The 24,390-nt window shown below is 37.5% G+C and overlaps 1 protein-coding gene across 1 annotated transcript; it reads left to right on the top strand.

The window, feature by feature from the left end:
- The first annotated feature begins 1,163 nt into the window (after window positions 1–1,163).
- LOC6651603 (pair-rule protein odd-paired) lies at window positions 1,164–19,736 on the top strand. The gene is made up of 3 exons (XM_002073251.4): window positions 1,164–2,299; window positions 18,358–18,527; window positions 18,658–19,736. The coding sequence occupies exons 1-3, from the start codon at window positions 1,210–1,212 to the stop codon at window positions 19,420–19,422; spliced, it is 2,025 nt and encodes a 674-aa protein (XP_002073287.1). The 5' UTR covers window positions 1,164–1,209; the 3' UTR covers window positions 19,423–19,736.
- The last annotated feature ends 4,654 nt before the right edge of the window (window positions 19,737–24,390 follow it).

Raw genomic sequence — 24,390 nt, 5'->3', positions numbered from 1 at the left:
TTCCCACATGATGCCAATCAGTTTCCCTATTGTTTTGATTATTTCAAATTCCATAAATTGAATAGAAAACATATTCCCAATAAAGCCGAGAGCAGAGGTTAATGAAAATTTATGTCTTCATTACGCAAACGTTTTTCATTTCAAATCAAATAAACAATGAGCCAAAACCAAAAGGCATGGCTAATATCATTAAAATCAATAAAATAAACAACTAATTTGATAAAACTGACAGCCAACATGAAAATGGGAAGGCGAGAAAAATGTAAAACAAACACAGAAATCAACAAAAGTGACTATGAAAAATTTGTGCATTTTCGAGTAGCAAGCGAAAAAGCTCTTTCAATTTGGTTGGTTAAAACGAAGAAAAATAAAACCAAAACGGAAAACCAACATCCAATGAGGGCTTTCGGGCCACAAGGCACAGGCGCATGACGCCCACCACCAATACCAAGGGAAACAAGACAAAAAAAATAATTCGTATACGAAATTGAAACAAAACCGGTTTCCATCGAAATCCAATTGGATTTCCACAAGCCAAACACTAGCTGTTCTGCTCACACTTAGCGTAGAGATGGCACGAGGGCAGCCATTTTCTATAGGCCAGCTCTGTTGCACTTATGTGAAATTCACATAGATAGAGCCCAATCGTGTGGGTAAGAGGAATACACCACAGTGAGGTGAATTTCTCGAGGTATGCCCAGATAGCCGACTCGTTCTCACTTGGGCAATTCAGTCCGCCGGTAACAGGGAAAGAAGGTGGATATGTGAACACTGCCATACACACACGCACACACACAAACAACCGATCGAAGTTAGAATTTCAGGAGCGCCCGCTGCTTGCTGCTTGACGCTTGAGCTGCTTGATTGAAATTTCGAACAATTTTCAGTCCTGCTGCGCATCTTGGAACGTAAAGTCTTGCTGTGCGGGAGTCAAAGACTAAAGTAGGGAAAAACTAACGACGGAAAAGCGCGCGCGTGTGTCCAAACAAATTAAAAATTATATAGAAAAATTCTAACATATTAAATATTATAACATACAAAAATATTTGTAATATATCAACAGAGAAAAAGAAAAATCATTGAAGAAGCTTAGTGACGTGAAGTGGTGATGGGCTTTGGCCTAAAACAAACAAAAGTTATATAAATTCCAAAAATAAAAACTTCTAATCCAAACAAAAAACTTGAAAAACTTCAAACCAATTTTCCAAAATGATGATGAATGCCTTTATAGAGCCAACGCAGCATCATTTGGCCAGCTATGGGCTACGCATGTCGCCCAATCATCAGCAGCAACATGAATTGAATGGCAATGACCAGCAGCAACAGCAACAGCAGCAGCAACAACAACAGCAACAACAGCAGCAGCAGCAACAGCAACAACAGCAGCAGCAACAACAACAGCAACAGCAGCAACAAACCCAAAGCCAACTGGAGGTCACCGGGATCTCCGATTCCACAGTCCTGTCCTCATCTGCCGCTTATCAGAACTCCACCTATGGTCACTTCAATTCCTACGCCTCACGGGATTTCCTTCTGGGTCGACGGGATACGGACTATACTGCTGCTGCTGCCGCCGTAACTGGCGGAACTCAGCCGACAAATGCTGCCGCCGCTGCTGCGGCTGCCGATTCTATGCTCTTCTCCAGCTTTCCCACACAGGCAGCCGAATTGAGTTCGACTTTTGGCCAACATCCGTTTCATAGTCATCATCATGCGGCGGCTGCAGCGCATCATCATCAGCATCAGATGCGCATGGGTATGGCCCACGATTATGCCACACATCCGTATCAACATCATACCAACTTCCCGTCGGTACATGCGGCTGCTGCCCACCATCACGTGGCCGCCGCTGCAGCGGCACATCATCCGCATCATGCCATGTCAGCGGCAGCCGCAATGCATCCAGCTGGTGCTGGTGCCTTTCTGCGATATATGCGTCATCAGCCGGCCTCCGCCTCGTCGGGCATTAAACAGGAAATGCAGTGTCTGTGGATCGATCCCGATCAGCCGGGCTTGATACAGACGGCCAGTCGCAAGACTTGCAATAAAATCTTTCACTCCATGCATGAGATTGTCACCCATTTGACGGTGGAGCATGTCGGTGGACCCGAATGCACCACTCATGCTTGCTTCTGGATTGGTTGCTCGCGCAATGGTCGTCCGTTCAAGGCCAAATACAAATTGGTCAATCACATACGCGTCCATACCGGAGAGAAACCGTTTGCCTGTCCACATCCCGGTTGCGGCAAGGTGTTTGCACGCAGCGAGAATCTTAAAATACACAAGCGAACGCATACGGGTAAGTCAGTCAGTTACATCCACAGAACAGTCAGTCGATATGGAATTGGGTTTAACCCTTCATTGTTTTCGGGTAAATCCCTGAAAAAGAGGCGGGAGCTGCCAAAGTCGGTGCAACGCCCAGCCATGTCCACACCCACGCTACGCACCTTGTATACCTGGCTTAGCCGCTTACCTGACATCATCTGTGAAAACCCTTTCAAACAGTTGTCCAGCATAATCTCTTTAAAGTTATTTGTCCTAGCCCTAAGACTTAACTCCAGCTTGACTTTAACTTCGTCTTTGACTTTTGGATAACACAAATCTCTCTTAACTTTATGTTCTTTGTACTAGAGTTTATCCTATACAACATAAAATATGTTATAAAAGTATTTGGAATATCCTAACAAGTATTTTTGTTGTACTCTAAATTAAATATTTTCAATCCAGAATAAGGAATATCTTCAATTCCAATTATAACACCATTTTCAAAACTCAAAAACTATGAAAATTATGTTCTTTCCTCTTAATTTAAATCTTAATTAAGGTTTTGTTATAAACTATAAAATGTCTAAATTGGGTAAATAATACATATAGAATACCAGAATTTCTTCCCCATATATTTTTTTACGAAATAAATATATAAAACTAGAATCTGGGCATTATCATATCAGAAATTTCGTTATATACATATTTCGGTATATATAAATAAATAAAAATGTAATATATTTATGTAGATAGTTTGCAAATGTTTTTATATTAAAACTGTTGTCCAAATTAGTTAGGATCTCCTTCTTTCTAAGTAAGAAAACATTTGAAAAATGAGCCAATTTTGAGATACATTTAAATCTTTTATATACACTTTTACTCTCACCTTGTCAACCCATAAAAACAATTCTGGTTTCTGTTTTTGGCTCCCACCGAAACTCTCCAGCTTAAACTCCATTCTCATCCCAACTTCATTGCCATCTCGTCCTCTTAATGGCCTATCTATCTAAACACCCGAAATACCGAAACCAGCTCATAAATAACTTGCGCATAAGCAAACCCAACGATTTTTGCATAAACTAAATCAAAAGTTTAATGTACCATGGCTTAGATCCAGATCTCATTGCCACTCTTTCTCTTTCAGTCTCTTGGCCTTTCTGTCCCTTTTGCTCTGTTGGTTGTTTTTCGATTTGGGTTTGTTTTTTTGGTTTTGATTTTACCCCAGTTTTTGATTTTCTGAGGATTTTTGGAGTGCAATTCACGAAGTGGCAAGAAGTATTTCCGTGCGATTACAAACGGAAGTTTTGACACGTGTCAACACACTGGGTATGTGTGTGTGTGTGAGTGTGCTTAAGAGTATGTGTTGTGTGTTTGTGTCAATGTAATAGAGAAAAACAAAAATAAACACCCAACTAGAGAGAGGATGCTGATTGAATTTTGATTTATATAAGTGGAAAAACCCCCTCAGAAGGAACGAAAGGGCAACCAGGGCAAGGGAAGGAGCTCAAGTCAAGTGGTTGGCAGAGGTTAAAGGCCCGAAACTCTAATGAAGTTGTGTAGTTCGCATCGTCGGTTAGTTCAAAAAAAGGAAGAAAACATTTCACATAAAGAAACCAAAATCTCATCTCCGAGTCTTGTAATTTGTAAATCGACCAATCAAAAATCATATTTTTGCCTTATCATTCCAATGAACAACAAATCTAAGCAACACAAAAACAACCAAAGAGAACAAAACAAATGAAATTAGTCAAAAATGGCGGCTGCCAAAAAGAAAAATAGGAAAAAAAAGAAATACATTGAAACATTTTAATTACCATTCAATGAGTAGGCAAAAGAAATTTCAAGCTCATTAAAGACCAAAATATAATCAGAATTTCATTCTAGAGATGTATATACAAAAAACATTTGAAGAATGAGTATTTTTTAAAACTTCGAGTGGGAGAGAATATATTTGTTTATGAGCATGTTAATTTGTGTTTCATAAAATAAAATACTAGCTATTAATAATCTATAATAGCTTGGTATTCAAGAGGGTATTGAAAGTGCGGCTTAACGTAATGTAAATTCTGCTGGCTGTGTTATTAAACATTTTAAACAGCTTTTGACTAAAAAGCAACTCAAACATTTTAATTCAATTTATATAAAATACGACTATTTACGGCTATGCCACAAATCCCCAACAACAACAACAACAACGACAACAGCAGCAGCAACAAAATGAAAAACTTGTTAAAGCCCACGCAGGAAAAAATAACAACAGAGCGAAGGACGGAGAGACATGGAGAGATAGGGAGGAAAAGCGGAAAATGGAAAGCTAAAATTAAAGCAAAACAAAATGCGTAAAATATACCAAAAACGCCATTTTGTGAATTGGCTTACACTCTCGTGCTATCTCTTTCTCTTCCTCTTTTCATTTATCTATCTCTCTCTTTTTATTATGATGCGTAGTACGTGCTGTCTAGCATAGATTCTTCTTCTCCTCCTGCTTCTGTTTTGCGCTCCTGATACTTGTCCATTCGCTGGCTATGGCTTTTAATAAACGAAGGCCTGCCAAACCAGGATAATGGCTCTTCTCTCCTTCTGCCTTCTGGCTCCCGCCACAAATCATACGCCCTGTTGTACAGGGGCCAACTCAATTCTGTTGTGGTCTTTCTCATTTTGTTAGCTCTTCAATTGTTTTGGCCTGTCGTTTTTTGAAAGCTTTTTTTTATTAAAACGAGTAGAGCAATTTTAAAGCAATTATTATGTCTTGTTTTGTTGATGATGTTGCTGTTGGTTGCTGTCGGTTTAATTGATTTTAATGTTTGCCCATTCCGGTTCTTAATGAGCCAAGCATGGATGAGCTATTAAACCATAAAAGAACGCATCATTATCATTAATATGCAGCTTATTTTTTTATGCCAAATTTTTTCATTCACAAGTTTTCCCTGTGGGGTGAAAAGGCGGTCCATGAATGGGAGAGTGATTGAAGTGACCTCAAACAATTGTTGAAAGCTAACATTTTCTTTTAAAACTTTTACCTTTATTCCTATCTCTAGTCCTGTCTTTATTTTCTGTATTAACTTTTGCACTTGTTTCCTGCTTTTGATATAAAAAAAAATGTTAGTCTGCAATAAACCAGAATGTCTCTTCAATGGAGAGCTTCATGTACACAAAATACAATCAACGTTTGTCTGCTTCATTGTTGTTGTTGTTGCCTCTGCTGTTGCTGTTGCATGCTTCGTGCTGTTGGGGATTCAGATGATGACACTTTGCCTGGATGACCAGGCTCAGTTTATTTGCTGCTGTTGTTGTTGTTGTTGCCGCTGTCGTCCATGCTGTGGATGAATGGCGTTTATCATTGTATGTGGTTATTGTTGGTTTCTACACTTTATGTTTTTGTCTTTTTTTTCACTTTGGCTAGAGACCACAAACAACTTTATTCATTAACACCTACAACACAGGCCACAAAGTCCAGTAAAAACAAAATGGAGGATGTGACTGCTGCTGCTGTTGGCAACAACTTTGTGGTTAGTTTTCAGTCGGTGAATACTTTGCGGAGCATGCCTCATTATGTTTATGTTGCTCCTTTCGTTGGCTAGAGAAACAAGTGCAGCAGAAACGGCCACTCGTTGCCACTTTTGCTTTTTTTGTTGTTGCTCCTACTCCTGCTGCTGCTGCTGCTGTTGTTGTTGTGCAATTATGCTCGGGTAAAGTTCAGCATTCAACATTGTGTCCTGGGGTCGACCACGACGACAACGATGATGATGATGATGATGGCGGCGGCGGAGGAGCCGTGTTTGATTAGCTTGCTGTACTTACCAAGAGCTATGCCATTTTATTCCCACTTCTCTCTACTTGGTTTAATTGGGTGCAAGTGTTTTTTTAATGAGTCTTTTATGGACTCTGATTCACTTCTTCCACTTCCTAGAGCGTCACGTTTTATAGCATTTCTCGACTCCTTTTTTTTGTACTCATTTTCTAGATGATTTAATGTTGTTTCTTTTGGCTAAACACATATCTGCTTATGGTTAGTTTACAGTTACCAAGACTGATGCTTCTTAGTTAACAGCTAACTGAGTGTATACATCTGATATTTCCTCATTATAATGTCTAGCCTAGTGAAGATGGGTTTAATATTTCCCAATATCCACAAGAAGCATTCATGAGTTCTCGTTAGAAACTCAACTGCAATGTGGTAAATTCCACGATGACATTAGAAATATTTTAAGTACTACTATTAAAAAAAGTTTTTTAATATCTCATATTAGCATTCATCGTGTTGCTAACTTGGCGCCAAAAGCATAATTTTTCAAAATACCAGAACTCAAACATTGAGAAATGTGTGAGTTGTTTTTGGGTTGTTTTCCTTTTTTTTTTTTGGCAAAATGTCAATGATTGATGACTTTATTGCGGGTTCAACGATTTTCAAACAGCGAAAACAACAAAATTGAACTGAGACAGTCGAACAAAAATAACTTTTTGTTTGACTGTTTACTTCTCAGAATTTGTATTGGCCAGAACAATGGGGTAGAAGCAAAAAAGAAAAAAAACCTGCGATGTGTTCAAACTGATTACCTATACTACCTGAGCACATCAGTACTAACACTGGTCCTGGGTATCGGGTCCTGGTCGTAGCTGTGTCCTCGTCCTGGCGAGATGCCTCATGTGGTGTGTGCTCTCCTTCCAAACTGAAAATCAATTAGTTACGCTCACAGTTCTCGTTCGTTCCCTTTCGCTCTCTCTCTCTCTCTCTATCTCTCTTTTTGTTTGTTTGTTGCTCTCTGTCTATCTGTTGGCCATATCTATTCGCCTTAACTGAGATGCTAATGACAAATACATTTTAACATTAAAATTGTGGAAATTTTTGGTGTCATTTTAATTAGCCTGCCCCGTCGTGTGGGCTTGTTTGTCAAAAAAAAAAACACAAAATTTTGATGGAATTTTCGAACATGATGTTCTGCATTCGTCACACTCACTTAAGGTACAAGAAAAAAGTGCAAAAAATGTAAAAATATATGATTGCAGATTTATTGCGTGACCAAAAGTAAGAAAGAAAAAAAGTTCCCCACCAAAAGTATTTGACAGCTTAAATGTGGTTGCAAAATTTATTGGCCCAGGGGGCCCAATACTTGCTCAAAGTTGCTCTGGATTTGTTGAACTTTTACCTATAGAAGTGCTGCAAGTGAAATGTGAATGAGAATAAAGTAATGTAGAACTCGTTGAAGTGCAAAAACTTACAATTTTCCATTTTAAACTTTTATTTAATTTCTTAAATATTAAAAAGGCACTATTCTTCTAGAATTATTGCATATTATTTAGTTCTTTGTGTTAAATTTCATAAACTCTTTAAAAAAATGAACTCAAAACTTTAATAACACATTTGATTAAATATAAGGCTTTATCAACACAATGCTATTAGTTCTAATTACTCATTTAGCATATTAAGTTTCTTGAATTTTGTATTTTAAATTATGAATTTTAAGCTGGATATTCATTCTAACATCGTGTATAGCTTCCCCACACTCCTTACCAGAGTCCCACCCATACATATGTGTCTATCCATATGCATATTCATTAATAATCTAGCAAATGCACCCATTATAATTAGAGTGCCCACCCTCCAGTTTAGAGAACTATAGCACCCTTCCTTCGCTCTCTTTCTCACTGTTTCACCCTGTCGCGGTTCCTGTCTAAGTAAGTCCTTCTACATAATAGATAAAATCCACCCGTTACGTAGCGTTACGCTACTTAAACTAAACGAGGGGTTGATTGCATTCTCTTTCGTTCTATTCACAAAAAAAACTATGTCATGCATTTTGAAAAATGTCAAAACAATTTTATATACACAGAGTGTACTATAAGTATGTGTGTGTGTGTGTGTGAGGTATTATAATTTCATTTCATTTTATAACAAGAAGAAAAAAAGTAGGAAACACTGCAGGGGTTAGTTTTGACACAACCCTTTTCTGTGGCGTAGCTTCAGCCAAGTGGATCTATTAGCTAAGTGTAGCCATTTTGTTTAGTTGTTGCATAATACAAGAACTGATGGATATGGAACAGGGATCGGGGATCTCTCCCTCCTGCTCTTTTTCTCTCTATGACATAAGCTGCTTTAAATAAATGAATGGTTTATATCAGCCATTCTTTTTTTTTTTTGGTTCTCTTGTTTTTACTTGCTTCTTTCCGTTAGCACACATTTGAAATATTTTTGTGGCAAAAAAAAAAAACACAATTCGGCAATTTTCAATTCCTAAGCGCTTAGGCCACGCCCCATTTGTCATAGGAGTCGTCGCGGTTAAATTAATTAAATTCCTTAACTCCAACACAGAAAAAGTAGCCACGTTCTCGAAAAAATTCCTTTGATATCCTCCAAACAAAAAAAGGAGCAAAACGAGTGTGAACTGAGGAGAGCAATGGAGACAGAGGAAACTGGCGAATGGAGCAGGGGGCAGAGGGGATACATACATATATAAAATAAAATTTCAACGCATAAAGAACTGATCAGCAGCAGACAAACCATAAAATTAAACTGTCATCTTGCATATTTTTTATATGCACGATGCCCCAGCCTGGAGAGGCGACTCACAGGTAGATAGGAGCAAGTTTCTGGTCTTCGGGGTAGACCCAGAGCTCTGGGTCGTCTTCTGACTGTTTTTTTTCTCAGTTTCTCTGTTTTTCTGTTTTTTTTTGTATTTTTTTGAGAATTATGAAAAGCCAAGGCCTGAGACTAATCCTCTAAATCGCGGCAAGGGCCCCAACTCTGCCAGTGTCCAGCATTTTGCCCCACTTGTATAAATTAGCTTATGGGAAAAATGAAATCATTATTCATATGGGCAAAAATGTTAAACAGCCAAAAAGAAGCGTAAAAAGACAACGACATAAAGCAGAAAAAAAACAGAAACAGAAATAAAATTAAAGACTCTCAGAAACAGGAATGCCATATAAAGAATGAAAAGTGAACAGGGAATGCTCTTTAATAGATAAAATAATCAAGATTTAAGCACAAATTACACGAGAAAAATGAGTTTGCTTAAAATATTTGGTATAACTTTCATATGTAGATTAATCTTTTATGACAAACTTATTTACAAGACAAAAGATGATATTCTATCCAAACAGAACTCTGAGTAAACCAAAGTTCATGGATTCGTTTTACCTTTAAGACTCTTTTGACTAACTTTATGTATATTAAAAATGTATTTATTTAGTAATTATAAAGCAATTTAAGCATTATAATTATGCAAAATCTATAACCATAGTCAACAAACTCTTTGTATATCAAAGCGTATATAAATATTTTTGAGCAGAAACCAGAATGTTTTCATCATTCATATTAAAAATATTTAAGGCCAAAAACAAAACAGAAAAGACAGAGAGTGAAAGAGAGATATATAATAATATATGATCGGTTGTATGATCCCCCATCTATAAGCGTGTGCTTGTCAAATCAGCTTATGTATCTGTATCTTTTCTGTTGTTGTTGTTGATGTTGTTGTTCTTTTTGGTTGCGTTTTTTTTTTGCCTTTGCTTTTGCATTTGGCTGGATAAATTTGTAACACACCAACGCCTCGGCATTTATTTAAGCATAAAATTGTGATTGTGATTTTAACCCAAATGGCAAACGCAATTTATTGTAAAAACATTGTCGAAAGTAATTAGAGGCACATTGTAGTTGCCATAGATGACAAGCGGCTGTCAAATGCGGTGACAGTTGCGGCCAACTATGTAAGTTTTTATTTGGCTAAAATTACACACAGACACATAAAGAGACATAGAGATGGCGGGTGAGAGGCCCTATGACGCATAGCCTCGTTTTGGCCAGCTACCGTGTACTTTGTATTGTGTCTCCTTTGGATACACGCGTTCCACTTCCACTCATTTTCTCAGCATGCTCAAATTTCGCACCAAAATCAAACCAAGAAAACGAACTGTTTTGGCTGGAGGGTTTATTCAACTGTAAATCGATATAAAGACCAAATCATACACTTATACATACAAATATGGGAGATGTGATACTTTTACTCTCCATGTTCTCAGGGTGTGATAAATATGTATATTTAAAATTGATACTTTTTTGTTTCATAGCTTGTATTTACATAAATGCAATTTTTGTTAGATATTTTGATGTGTTCATTAGGCAATATTTTTTAAGTACAAGATCCTAATCATTTTAATCACAAGTTATAGAATTTCACTCACTCTCAACTATCGGAAAGATATTTATCATTAAACCATCAAAATCTTGTTAAATTTGACAACATTTAAGCATGAACAAGCCATTTGAGATAAGAGAGAAAGACAAAGTCAAACCGAATCTCAATTTCGGTTGTTGTCACATCGTATAACCAAATGATGACAATCTTGATGACATTTTAATTTCCTGACAAACAACCGAGAAGATTTTCTACATGATAGAACTCAGCGAAATCGGTGAAAAATACGGAATGATCGACAAGCGGCAACCTCCTTCAGATAAGAGGGGACAGATTAAAATCTTAAGGAGCGCTAAAAAGCAAAAAATCAGTGTGAATGCCTCAATGGGCAAGATGTATGTAGATACATGTGTTTCTTACAATACCTACAAATATCTATATCTGCTGTTCCCTTTCATATCACAAAGCAACACCTCTTTGAGAGTGTAGGCCGACAAACAACTATGACAAACAACACCAACAATCCCAATGCCGGCCCTAACGGCTTTGTTGTGGATTGGCCTGGCCTTCTACTAGGGCAAAGAAAAAAAGAGAAGTGTTTGCAATTCCTACAAGAACTTCGTTCATTCATGAGGTTCTCAGCTGCTCTCTGAGCTAAGGTCTTTTGGCTAATCCTTAGAGCTACAGTTACAACATTTTTCCCCTCACCCATCCAACGCCAATGCCTTGTTTGTATGCATTTTGGGTCTAGACAATAGGCTTAATCCTACTTTTACTTATTGTCTACGCTTCGTTTGTCATTCGAGTGCGTTTTGGAAAAATGTATTCCATATACTTCGATTCTTGCCACTAACTAATCAATTAACATACACATGACTATGCTAATTCCTATCAGTTTTCTTTTTACTTTGAAAACTTTTAATAGATTAATACCCAACGAAATAATGTGTAAAGTTTAAAACTCTACTTTTATCGTTATTTTAATGCCAATAAAAATCATATAGTTAATGTTAATGATTGGTTCAGCAAATTTGATGTTTTAAACAAACATTCATAACTAAGCCCAACCCTTACTAATGTACATCAGATTTACATACATGTTACCAGTCTGAATCAGACTCTAACTGGGTTTCCCTTGTCAGTCCTTGTAGTCGTCGTCATCGTCGTCGTAGTCTGGAAAAGTTTTTCTCTGCTTGGCAGTAAATGCAATTTGAATGCAAGTCGTTGGCTTGAGTTCTCTCATGTAGGTAGAGAAAATGTACGAGTTTGTATATACAAACACACCTCGAATATGTTAAAGGCGTTAGTTGTACGTTGGCCTGGCAAACTTGTCGAAAAATTTGTACAAATGAGGTGGAGGTGGCGGAATGGGGCAAAAAAAAGGAACACATAAAAAAAACACACACACAGCATAGCAAAATGCATAGAGCTAGCAGACAAAACTGGGCTCCATGTATGGATCTTGTATTCATGTACAGCAAGGCTGTTGCTGTCATTGTTTTACTAATAGCTCTGCTAGTTGTCTGTGTGTAGATACATACACACCGAGCATTACTATATTGATATGTATGTGGTATATTGCGTATACGCCATGTGCGGCATAAGCAAGATGATGTTGGAGGTTCTAAAGGAATAAACAGAAGAATAATTCATATTATAGAAAGGTTTTTACGATTTTTAAAGCTATAAACGGAGCTTAAAATGAATGGTTTTAAAATCCGTTTAACTGACTCTTTGTCCCATTTGATCATCACTTACAGCCATTCCTTCGCTGGCAAACTCATTAGCCTCACAAATCCAACTCAAACCCTAGAAACGCAAACTTCAGTCAAGTGTAAAATTTGGTTTACTGTATTGTCATATATCTATATACAATTTGAGGTAGATATATATACATAAAGACGGTTCGCTACTTAAATATTTTGGCTACAATAAACCGCAGACTTTGAAAAACTGACCCCAATGTCAATTATTAACGTATCACTTGACAGGCGCAAAACGGAGTGCCAGAGCTGGCAAACAAATAGCAAAAATTATGTGAAGATTGTGTCAGGGCAATGACTGGGACTGTGAATTTCGTTGAGGGGTATGGGTCAGCATCATCAACATCATCATCATCTTTCTAGGGGAGGGATGCAAAAATCATAAATCATCACAAAACGTCGTTGCGCAATTCACTCAACGATGGTTTTTGTCAAACAAAAACAAATACAAAACAATGAATAATAGAAAGGCGACCCAAAATAGGTAACCATTCCTTTTTTTAAGGGGTGCAAAATTCTCAAAACTGACGATGAGAACGACGACGATGATTATGATGATGAGGATAATGCTGAAGCTGACTCTGGCCGGGGACTGAGAGTTGCTTTTGCTGTTGACAAGCAGAATTCATTGCATTTAAATTATTATTTTATTATCATTATTGTTATTATTATTATTCTTATTATGATGCCAGTTGCAGTCAATGTAGATGATGGAGAAGAAGTTGTCTGCCATTAATTTGGTCATCAAATGCAGACAAACGTTATAAATATTCAAAGGCAAAACTGAAAAAGATTTCAGGGAACTACTTTGGAATATTGTAAAAAGGAAAAATTGGGCATAGGTGATAAAAGATACAAATTAACAGAAAATTTTACCTAACTGTACATTATTAGTAAGCATTAATAAACAAAGAATCTCCACAGTTTATGCATTTTGTTTTCTAAGTATTCATTTCAATTTATTAAAATTAAACAATCATTAAGGTATCAAAAATTCTTTTTTTATATATAAAAATAAAAATCTTTCTATAGGCATTTCCTATTTTGTATTGCTGTTGGCTAATCTTCAAAACTGTCACGTGACCTTCTTATAATACCTTCACCTGCTTTTTACTGTCTCACCGATGGTTTACCTATCATCAAGAGCAGTCACTGCCCCCTCTATTTGCAAGCAAGAGGGAAAAGAAAAAGGAAAAAACCAATACCCTAAGGGGAGAGAGACAAAAATTGCCCATTGAAATGTAAACCGCCAGGAAATCGGGGTTTGGCTTTTTTCCGGCTTTACTTCATGCAATCGTGGAACAAAAGGACTCAAAAGAACTCAATGGGAAGAAGCGACAAAAAGTATAGCAAACAAACAGACACAGTCACAGATATAGATACAATGCCATGCAGTTTTGGTTTTAGTTCAGGATTTTTCGAGAGTGCCGACAAGCCAAAAGAGTGAAAGAGAAGGATAGACAGACAGACAGACAGACGGGGAGAGAGTGAGTGAGGCAGGCAGGCAAAAAGTAGCTGCTGTTTGTTATTGTATTGTTAGATAATAATAATCATATCGCATTGCATGTTGTTGACACATGAGCGATGATGATGCCCCTGCTACAGTCTCATCCGCTCATCCTCATCCCCATTTTGCTTCCCTCTCATTTCATCTCTTTCTTTTTCTTTCTTTCTCTCACTATTCATTTGTCCTTGCTGAGGGCTAAGGGCGAGTTTGTCCTCTCAAGCGGGCAATAAATATTTAGCAGGGTAATTATTTAGCAGCAATTAAATCATTCAAGCGTATTCCATCTCTCTCTTCCTTCTTCTGTGCTTCTCTTTCTATAGGTATTCCTCTCCCTCTCTCTCTCTCTCGGTTTCTCTCTGCTAACAAAGGCGCGAATGTCTTTTAATAATTTCATTTTTATTCCATTTTTAAAATGCATTTAATATGCCACTGTCATTCAGCGACATTGCCATATAAAATATGTTTTTTTCTGCTTCTTTTGCTGTGAGTGTGTGTGTGTGATTTTTTTCTGCTGGCTGAAAATTAAAAACCTGATTCAGTTCAATTAATCAGCGACTGTCAATGGATGCTTAATTTGCGTTTCAGATCCAGCACAAAGACAGAATGAACGAACCCATAAGGAGTGAGTAAACGGGTGAAAAAGAGTAGACATGATAAAGCTCTGCTGTTGCTTCCTTGTCCAGAGTTGGCTTCAAAAATGCAATTTACTTTTTGGTCAGATCCTTCCATTTTGGTTTTGGTTTATACTAAAGCAAAAAGCCATACTTAATTCGTTGCCTACCATGGTACTTGGAATACTTCGTAATATAATGTTTGGCCTTCAAACTCGCTTAAAACATTTAAAATTGGGTATTTCTCCTCAAGTATATTATATTTTTGAGCCTAACTCTATTTAATTACCACTTTCTAAATCCTCTTTGACATGGCCTGATAATAAACAAAAAACATATTGCATATGTATATAAACTCCTCATCATCTTCCCCTCCCTTCTCAGCTGAAGCACTTATGAAATATGTAGTAGACTCAAATTTTGTATTTGTAAGAGGAGAGGATACGCCCAAAAAGAGAAATATTTGCCAAAGTCCCTTTACCTTACACCCGCCAAAAGGAAAGTAGAAAAAAATAATCAAACAACGCCCCAAAATAACCACCCAAAAATACAACAAATACAAACATTCACAGACGACGATACGGACGAAAGGACAACGACAAATGTTGGAGACCCCGTAACAATATAGAGAAGAAAAAAAAACCCGTCGGCGGCATCATCGGCTCGACACTCGACTCGACCGTGTTGTCTGCAAATGACAGCAAGCTTTACTAAGAGAGAGAGAGAGAGAGAGAAAAAGAGCTTAAGGGAGAGAACGAGACCAGAGTTACATAAAAAGCCAAAACTTGTATATATACGCAAGTATACATATATATATATGTATATATAAATAAACTTTGGTATATATTAAGACCTATGTACATACAACTTTCTTGGCTGTAGCCCACGCACATCAAAAACATAGAGAAAACAGATTACAAAGCAATGCCAACCACACCAACAACCCCCAAAAGTATACTAAGAACCACCCTACACAGACCAGACCAGCCGCCATGACAGTTGCTCGCATACTACTGTTTCAATTCCAAAACGTTTCAAAATTAACAATTATTTTAGGCTTTAAACAAAAAAAATCATTGGAAAAAAAACCAAACGTTTCTCAAATTTATGCAAATGCCTATTTTGAAAGCTTCTCGTGTGCCGTCTTTGCCTTGAAACTTTTTATATACTTCCAAGGAACGACGATGAGAGAGGTCCTGGGATTTACTTTATTGAAATATTTAAATAAGTTTGTCGATTCGCACAGCCTAAATGGGATTTGTGCAAAAGGCAGAGAGTGAACGATGTGGAGAAGGAGTAAAGTGTAGCAGGAAGGTCTTATGGTGGCGACTTGCCAGGGTAAAAAGGGTATATGTATGTATGTATGTATATGCCAATGGCAGAATCCGAAGCCCTGGATGTCTTTTATGTTGCCTTATGTTTTTTTCTATCGTTTTTTTTTTTGGGTGGGGGTGTTCAACTGAAATTGACATTTTATAAATGGGCTAGAAACATTTTCTTGGGTCAAAAGAAAAAAAAACACATAAAACTTAAAGCAATAAAACATTTTTTTTCGTTTACAAAAATTTAAAATGTGAAAATTATGCATGTCCTTTTTTTCCATGTGCTTTAGTGCATTTTAGTTAGGACACAAACCCTTTATGGTTGTGTCTCTTGTGATATTTTTTGTATTTTTTGTTTTTTTTTTGCTTTTTGTCGGTTGGTCTCTGACTGTGCCACAGCGCGTGCCGCGTCGCCGATGTTGTTGTTGCTTTTTGTCCCGCTGAGTTTAGACCGCAACGCCCTGGGAGATGGAGATGCATGTTTGTAGATGGATGTGTGGATATGTGGTATGTGGGATACATACATATACACACATAGGTATCCATAGAGCACAGAAAAGGGAGAGAGCTAGATCGGTAGAGAGAGGAGAAATACAAGGTAGTATTGTCATAAAAACAAGCTGCTCCTGCCGCCAGAATGATAAGAATGATAAGACGCCGCCTGGATAAAACCCAGCGCCAGGTCTGATCAGGTCGGCCACATGATGTGAGCAACAAAATATATGTTTATCAGCTGCCTAACAACTAATTAGCCTTTAAAGAGCTACGAAAATAATTAAAATATAGAATTGCTAGAGTCAAACGAACCATTGCTTGATTGCTTCTTCACATTTGTCGTCTGACCTTTGCCTCTTTAAGTAACTAATGAGCGATTGGTTTTAACCTTTCGACACGCCAGACACTCGCACCATGTAGATTTTTGGCGCCGCTTTATGATTTATCTTTGATTATCATACAATATCAAGCGATAAGCTGACACCTTGACGTGTAGTGTACTAGCAAAACTTCTCCCCACCTAGCAATCGAAAAATAAATTCGAAAAATTGAAGAAAAAAAAAATACAACAAATTCATAGCATACCGAAATGAATTCGTTTCGCTTGTTTTGCGTTCAAAAATAATTCCCCTTGTCAAAATAATTGAGAATGCCTCTGTCTCTGGGGTCTGTCTCTTGTCTTTCACACACACTTCACTGTGGAGCTATAATGCATATTTATGAGTTCGTTTTTGACAAATTAATAGAAAATCGAATATTGTTTGAGTTATTACTTACAGAAGAGAAACAAAAAAAAAACAAGGCAAACAAAAACCTTATTCAAATATGATGATAATAAAGCACATAAATTAGTATTAAATTACATATATGTGTGTATATAGAATAGCATGAAACTTGTTAAGCGCTGTCTGTATGTCTTTTCTTGATATGTATGTATATATAAGTATATTTGTATATATACAAAAGCCCCCCTCTGATGCTATAGCTTTTCTCTCTCTTTAAGCTCGAGGTGTGAAAATGTTCGATTATTGTCATGATGATCATGATCAGCAAGCATGATCGTGATTATGATCATTTTGGTCGTTGTCAGTTTTGGTCTGGCTTGTTGTGTGGGTTGCCACTGCCTGCCTGTTGCCTGTTTTCTGTTGGCTGTTGACTGTTGTCCCATCTACCACTGAGCCGCTTAGTCGCAATTGTCATAAAGATGTGAATGTGTGCCATGGTGTATATAATGGAGGCTTATCTGCGACATAAATGCCATATGCTAAATGGACTTAACTCAAGATATTTCTCCGCTTTTCGTTTTGTGAAAAGAAGTTTTGAATGGCTTTTGCAGTGTCGGTTATTGAAATTGATGGCGGATTTTTATTTTCTTTTCGTTTTTATTTTGTGGGAACTTGTAGAACTTGTTCAGTTTTTCGGCTAAGCGTAATTTTCTTAAAGAAGTTTCCATAAATATTTGGTTTTTCATATCCTTTTTCTTTGGCAAATTATAGGTTAATCTGAGATTCCTTTGCTTCACATATTTATATAGATAATTTATGTTTTATCTCTTTTGGATATTATCTCTTTACATCTGAAAACAAGGATTTTACCGACTGCATGGGCACCCTTTGGCTTAACAAATAATTTTCTAATAAGCCATAAAATATCACTTCAAATGGCCTTAACCTTTAATATTTAACCCATGGAAGGTTGTTGTTGCTGTTGGCCTTTATTGTTGGTTGGTCAAAAAGGTGTTACGCACACACTTTAACCTTTTTGGAAAACAAAAAAGGACAATCAACATTCGGTTCGGGGGACACAGGTGAATTTTGTGTTCTGTTTGAGCGTTCCCCATGCCGATCTTTGTTCGATTTCGAAAACAATGGGGACGACTTGATCCCGCATAATTTATACGACTATTTTCGTTTTTTTCACTATAAAAACGAGCCTAGACATTTTCCCACCTTTATTAAAGTGTGTGTGTGTGTGAGTTTGCGTGTGTGTATGGGGCAGGGCAGTTCATAAAAAATAATATTGTAAGAGCATAAATGGTCATCTTTTATATTTCGTTGCCCTGCCCTCACCATATCCCTGCATCTCTCTTGGCCTGTTAGTTGTTTGTTATATATATTTTATGCATGGCACATAAATAATCTCGTTTATAGCCATTGATTCTTGTGTGTGTGTGAGAGAGATTGTTTATAGGTGAGACGAAGGGAGGAGATGTTATAGTATTATGTTTTTTAACCATTTTGTTTTCTTCTTTTTTTGTAGGCGAGAAACCCTTTAAGTGCGAGCATGAAGGCTGCGATCGTCGATTTGCCAATTCATCGGATCGCAAGAAGCATTCGCATGTACACACATCGGATAAGCCCTACAACTGTCGCATCAATGGCTGTGATAAGTCCTATACACATCCCTCATCGCTGCGCAAGCATATGAAGGTAGGTTGAAAACGAATATCATCTTCACACATACCTTTAAATAGAAAGTCTTCTGCGAATGCAACTTAAATCTGCCAACATTTCAATAAAACAATCTTTTTCTCTCCTATTTTTGCTTCGTTTTCTTCAGGTGCATGGCAACATTGATGAGAAATCACCATCCCATGGCTATGATAGTGAGGGAGAGGAAAGCTCCAGTTCGAGTATCATTACCGGCGGTGCCCAGACGCCGCCTTCGTCGAATCGCCTGGATGGCAGTGCCGGCAGCAGCAGTGGCGTCAGCAGCCTCAGTGGTGGCAGTGGCATTAAATCGTCGCCGCACTCCATTAAATCAGAACCAAATCCCATGCATAGTGTACACTTGGGGGCCTCGAGTAGTGGTAGCAGCAGTACGGCCAGTAGTAGTGCTTCGCACTTGCTGCAACAACAGCAACAGCAGCAGCAGCAACAGCAGCAGCAACAACAACAGCAGCAGCAACAGCTTCAACAACAACAACAGCATCAGCAACAACATCAGCATTTACCTTCCCATCAAAGCGAATCGAAATCATCACCTGCCTTGCAGCTAATGGCCGCCTCGTCGGCCTATTTGCCACCGCCCTTGGGACCACCGCCCTCGCATCATCATCATCATCACCATCATCATCAGGCGGCAGCAGCAGCAGCAGCTGCCACTTCACCGGGAGCAGCAGCAGCAGCCTCTGCCTCGATGCTGCATCACAATCATCATTTGCTCTATCATCCGGCGGCCCAGCATCATCCACCCAGCGATTGGTATCACACGGCGGCGCCAACCACCTCTGCCGCCGAAGCAGCCATGAATCCATTGAATCACTTTGGTCACCATCATCATCATCATCATTTGATGCATCCTGGTGCGGCGACGGCATATTGAGAGTGGGAGAACTGGTGGCCCGAAGCCGAGCCGCCACTTCCCCCACCACCACCGCCTCCTCCTCCCCCACCACCACTATCAGCACTGCCATCTCAAACGCAGCCGCTTGTCCCAGCAGCACCTCCGCCTCATCAGCCGCCGCCGCCGCCTGCTCTCGAGGATTCCGCCTCATTGGATTGGTTCTGCTGTCAGCGTCTGCAGAATTTGGCGCTAGTGGCGCAATGTGAAAACCAAATATTTCTCAAAGTTGAAGAAAATACTTTAAACTTTTTACCTGATAATTGAAAAATTGCTGTTAATGTAAAAAACGAAAAAAAAAGAAGAAAATAACAACTAAAAAATAAACATAACTTAAAAACAAAAGCGAAAAACTTTAAATAACAATTAATTTTTCTTGCGATCATTATGAAGATGTATTTAAAAAATATATAATAATTCAGATTTAACAACAAAATTGCCTAATTTTTTTGCTATTTAAATGTTAGTATTTTGTTTAGTGTTAAAAGTAATTACTAAAATGCAGTAAAATAACTAAAACATAAAACAAGAAAAGGAACACCCCAACAATTATAATTGTAAACTACAAAATAAATGTATAAAATATTCATTAAAGAATTATAAGTGTAAACATATTTTACTTAAGCCTATTTAAATATTAAGATTTAGCAAATTTTTTCAAAATGCTGCTTCACTTTTAAACCAACACACACACACACGGACACAACCAAAAACCAAAAAAGAAAAACCCTAAAAAATTGAAAAAATTCTCTAAAAAGCTTTCAAGTACAAAAAAAAACACAAAAATTGGCTTAAAATGAAGCTAAATTTAAACGAAAAAACTAAAATTAACAACTCATATACGTACCATACAATTTCGGCCTTAGAATTCTCAAGCTTAAGTATACTTACACACACAACAAACACACACCACACATACACTCTATAAAAAGCAAAGCAACAACAAAAATAAAAAACTCACAAAAAAAACGAAAACAAAAATAAAATTTGAAAACTATGAAAAAGAAACCCAAATTTTGAATTGATATTTTCTTTATAAAGATGTAACTTCTCAGCGCATCACATTTACTTCAAATGAAGAAAGAGAGACATAGAGAGAGAGAGAGAGAGAGAGAGAGAGAGAGAAAGAGAGAGAGAGATAGAAAGAATAGTCAAGAAAAATCTTTCTTTTTAAGGCAAAAGTTATAATTGTTTTCTCAGTAGAAAATATTGACTTAAAGGGTCTATTGAGATATTATTTAATATTGGTAATATTGGTAAAATACATATAATGTTCTTAGCGAATAAATATTGCAAATTGAACCTGGTTTTCGGTGGGGTTCCCAAGTAATGAGAGTTAAATGGCAATCTCATTATTGATAAAAGTCACTTAATATGATTGTACGAAGAACTAAGTCAGAAAGATTAGCTATGAAATAATAAGGAAAACGGTTGCAATTTCCTTATTTATTTAAAAACCTTCACTGAAAATCGAAATCCGAACCTTGACCTTAATTCCTTTTTCGGTGAATGTTTCCCACACCCCCACCCGACTTAAAAATTAAATTACCATTCTATTAAGGCACTAATGAAATGCCATTTCAAATTGAAATTCAAATAAAATTGCAACTTTAATCTGTTAATTATAAAATTTAGAGTTGATTTTGGTTGATTCGTGTGTCGATTTGATGGAATTCCGTCATGAATATTTAAAGTTTCCTTTATTTTGTTTTTGGTTTGTTTGTTGTTAATTTGTTTTGATGGGTTTTGATGCGGAGGCAGGCGAAATATTTAGTTTTTTCCATATCAGGTTTCAATTTGGCTAAGCGATGTTAATTAAGATTAGCATAACAGTAGGAAGGGTTTTGGCGAAATGTGAAAATTTCAGTTAGTTGATGAAAGGGTGTTTCCCCCCTCCCTGTAACACACCACACACCAAGACTAACACACACACACATAGCCCTGTCAATGGCTGGATGGAGTAGTGGGGGGAGAAAAATCAAACGATTTATGTTTTTTTAATTAACCCAACAATTTGTTACGTGCCTCAAACTCACCAGCACACACACACACACACATAGACAGAATCTAGTCAAGCTGGAGATATGTGTGAGCATAACGAATTCATATTTTGATTTATTGAATAGAAATCGATTGGATTAATCGAAAGAAATTATATTGCCTGTTCAGGCCTGTCGAACGAAAACAGAAATGTGGAAAGAAAAAAAGAAAAAACCAAAAAATTTGCTTCTTTGCGTCGGGGAGCAGCTTTCGGCTTTGGTTTAACTACATCTTTTGGGGTCTGAATCTCTCTTCTGGAATTGAATTTTAGTAAGGTAAGGAAAAGCAGTCAGAAAAATGTTGTGGCATGCAATTAAATTGTATTTCGCATTTTCCTTGCTAAAAAAAAGGAAAAGAAAACTGGTTCCTCAACTGGAGATGATATCATCGTACAATATGTGGACTAAGCTTTAGTTCTTCATAGGGGAAAGGTACAACTAGAAGTCAACTTTCATTTCCAGGCCAACAGATTTTGTAATTATGAAAAAGTTCAATTATAAACTGCCAACCACAAAAATTAGTTAGACCACAAAAGCCGCAATTGTAATAATAAAATGAATTAAGCCCACCAAAATTAATTCATGTAATTTAAATGTCAAGCCCACAAAACTACATAGTTAAATAGTTCACGAAGAATGGGCCACGAGCGTGTGTGTGTGTGTGTGTGTGTGTGTGTATGTATGTTCCAATTTAAAACTAACTAAACCCACCACAATCCACCTCTTGTGGCCCACCTAGCACCACCACCATTCACCATTCACTATTCTCCATTTCCATTTGCAGTTGGCAGTTTGACTCTCGACAGCAGTTTCCGTCGTCAATTTATAAACGCGTTCAGTTTAAATTGCAACAAATAGTCGCTCATTGAAACTTAAATTGTGCCGACATACACAAAGTGAATGGGCAATGGGAATTGGGTGGGGTAAGGGGGCATGAGGCATGGAGAATAGATGCTGCCGCACGAGAGAACGAGAGAGACTGTGAGAGTTTCAATAGGACAGGAGAGACACACACACACACACACAGACAGTCAAACAGATAGACAGGCGACAAAGGGGTGTATAGAGGTTTTGTGTCAACAAGTTTTTTCTTTCTCTCTTTTCTTGTTTCTTGTTGTTGTTGCTGTTGTTTTGTGGCGTTTTGGCCATTTTGTTGCTGTTGTCAGTTGTTGAGTTTGTTATGTGTGGTCGTGGCTTGATTTGTTTAAAGGTGCCTCGACTTAGTTTTTCTCCAATTTTGACATAGGTAACAGAAAAAGCGATAAAGATCTGCAAAATCAATCGCTTTTGGATCGATAACTTTTATATTATCTATCGACTTATTATATGGAAGATGGAATACAAATTTGTGAATGTATCTTGGCCCTAAAAATTCTTAGAAGAGAAAAAGGTGGAAATAGGCTTAGAAATAACAAAATGTAAGCCAAGATATGAATTTTCTCACGACTTATCTATTGCAAATCAAAATCAAGTCCCATACTTGTTTTGCCTATTCGTTTTCCCCTTCTCGTCAAGGCATAATTTAGACAATTCCCTTCATTTATTATGAAAAATGCACTCAATTTATATGACTTGATTATATTTGCGTGGTTTTGTTTTTGCTTTCCTTTAGCTGTATTTGCTTAAGTCACAGACATTGACATTGGACATGGTCGATGGGGACTAAACAAGACTGCGACAACAACAGCTCGAGGCGCACCCCACGCCAATTTATTAAAGCCAACACCAGGGAAAATCGGCTTGTTGGTCTGGGCCAACATTGTCTGCTGCCCATCGCCTCTCAGTTCGAACCAAGGAACATAGCAAGCAAACCAAACCAACAAGGAATATATATGTATATATATATGTGTATTCGAAAGCCGAGAATATGAATATGAAAAATTGCCTGAACTTGCAAAGGCCCATATGCAAAATGCATAATTCATTTAACATTTTGTAAATCATTTGTTTGAATAGCACGATGACGATGATGGTTGGCAATGCGATGGGTATTTTTGGTATCATGCGACTAGGCCCTTTTCCAACAACATTCAGCAACAACAACCTGCTCCAAAGCAGCACCAAACTCAGACTCCTTTTGGCCAGTTAAGCTATTCGTCTGACCTGACAAATCGAGAGAAGATGCAGAAGATGCAGTCCTCTTCTTTTAAGCTCATCCCTTCTCTATGTCTCTCACACATCCCACTCCTTTTGGCCCCCCTACACCATAATACAATGGCCATGACGATGCGCAAATATAATTTCACAACTGTCTGCACATGGGCCAAACGAAACAAGACACACCAGAGCAGAGGAATACGATACACTGAAATAAATTGGACTAAAAGGTAATCGTTGAAACGGCCATGCTGTTTATTATATGGTATTGGATTATCTCGCGGAGCTTTTATTACTGTCAAACATAGACAACAAGGTTTGTTTTCTCACAAAATATCTCAATATTTTAGAAACACTTTTTCAAATTTCTATTTGATATATTTATGGATGATAATTTTCTTCAAGTGTAACCATAAGGCCAAACAAAATCCCTACATTCTCCACAGAGACTCCATTCGGCCTCATGCTCAGTCCATAAGTCACAATGGTCGCAACGACTTTTAAGCTTGGGATAAAACTTTATTTTTTATTATTATTTGTATTTGGGATTGTTGTTGCTCTTTTTGATTCCTGTGAAATTTGCATCTCGATCTGGTCTACCGATTCCCATCCCCATCTTAAAATGCTCTTCATCGAGCTAATTTAGTTTGTCCATTTTATTTTCTGCTGCTGCTGAATATTGAAATTACAAAAGAATCCTTTCTGCTTGCCGTTGTTGTCCTAGGGAATTTCTTGGGAAGTTGTAGTAGTTTAGGCTTTCCTTACTCATGCGTCTACATATGATAATGTTAATGATCGTAACTCAATATAGAGT

This window comes from Drosophila willistoni, chromosome 3R, assembly GCF_018902025.1.
Source record: "Drosophila willistoni isolate 14030-0811.24 chromosome 3R, UCI_dwil_1.1, whole genome shotgun sequence".
NCBI lineage: Eukaryota > Metazoa > Arthropoda > Insecta > Diptera > Drosophilidae > Drosophila > Drosophila willistoni.
The sequence above is the reverse complement of the archived record's forward strand: the minus strand, read 5'-3'. Positions and strand labels throughout refer to the sequence as shown.

Bases quoted from the DNA above. Each gene is read 5' to 3' on its own strand.
- LOC6651603 (XM_002073251.4), top strand. From the start codon at position 1,210: ATGATGATGAATGCCTTTATAGAGCCAACGCAGCATCATTTGGCCAGC. The intron at 2,300-18,357 runs GTAAGTCAGTCA...CTTTTTTTGTAG, and splicing joins ACACAAGCGAACGCATACGG to GCGAGAAACCCTTTAAGTGC. The intron at 18,528-18,657 runs GTAGGTTGAAAA...CGTTTTCTTCAG, and splicing joins CGCTGCGCAAGCATATGAAG to GTGCATGGCAACATTGATGA.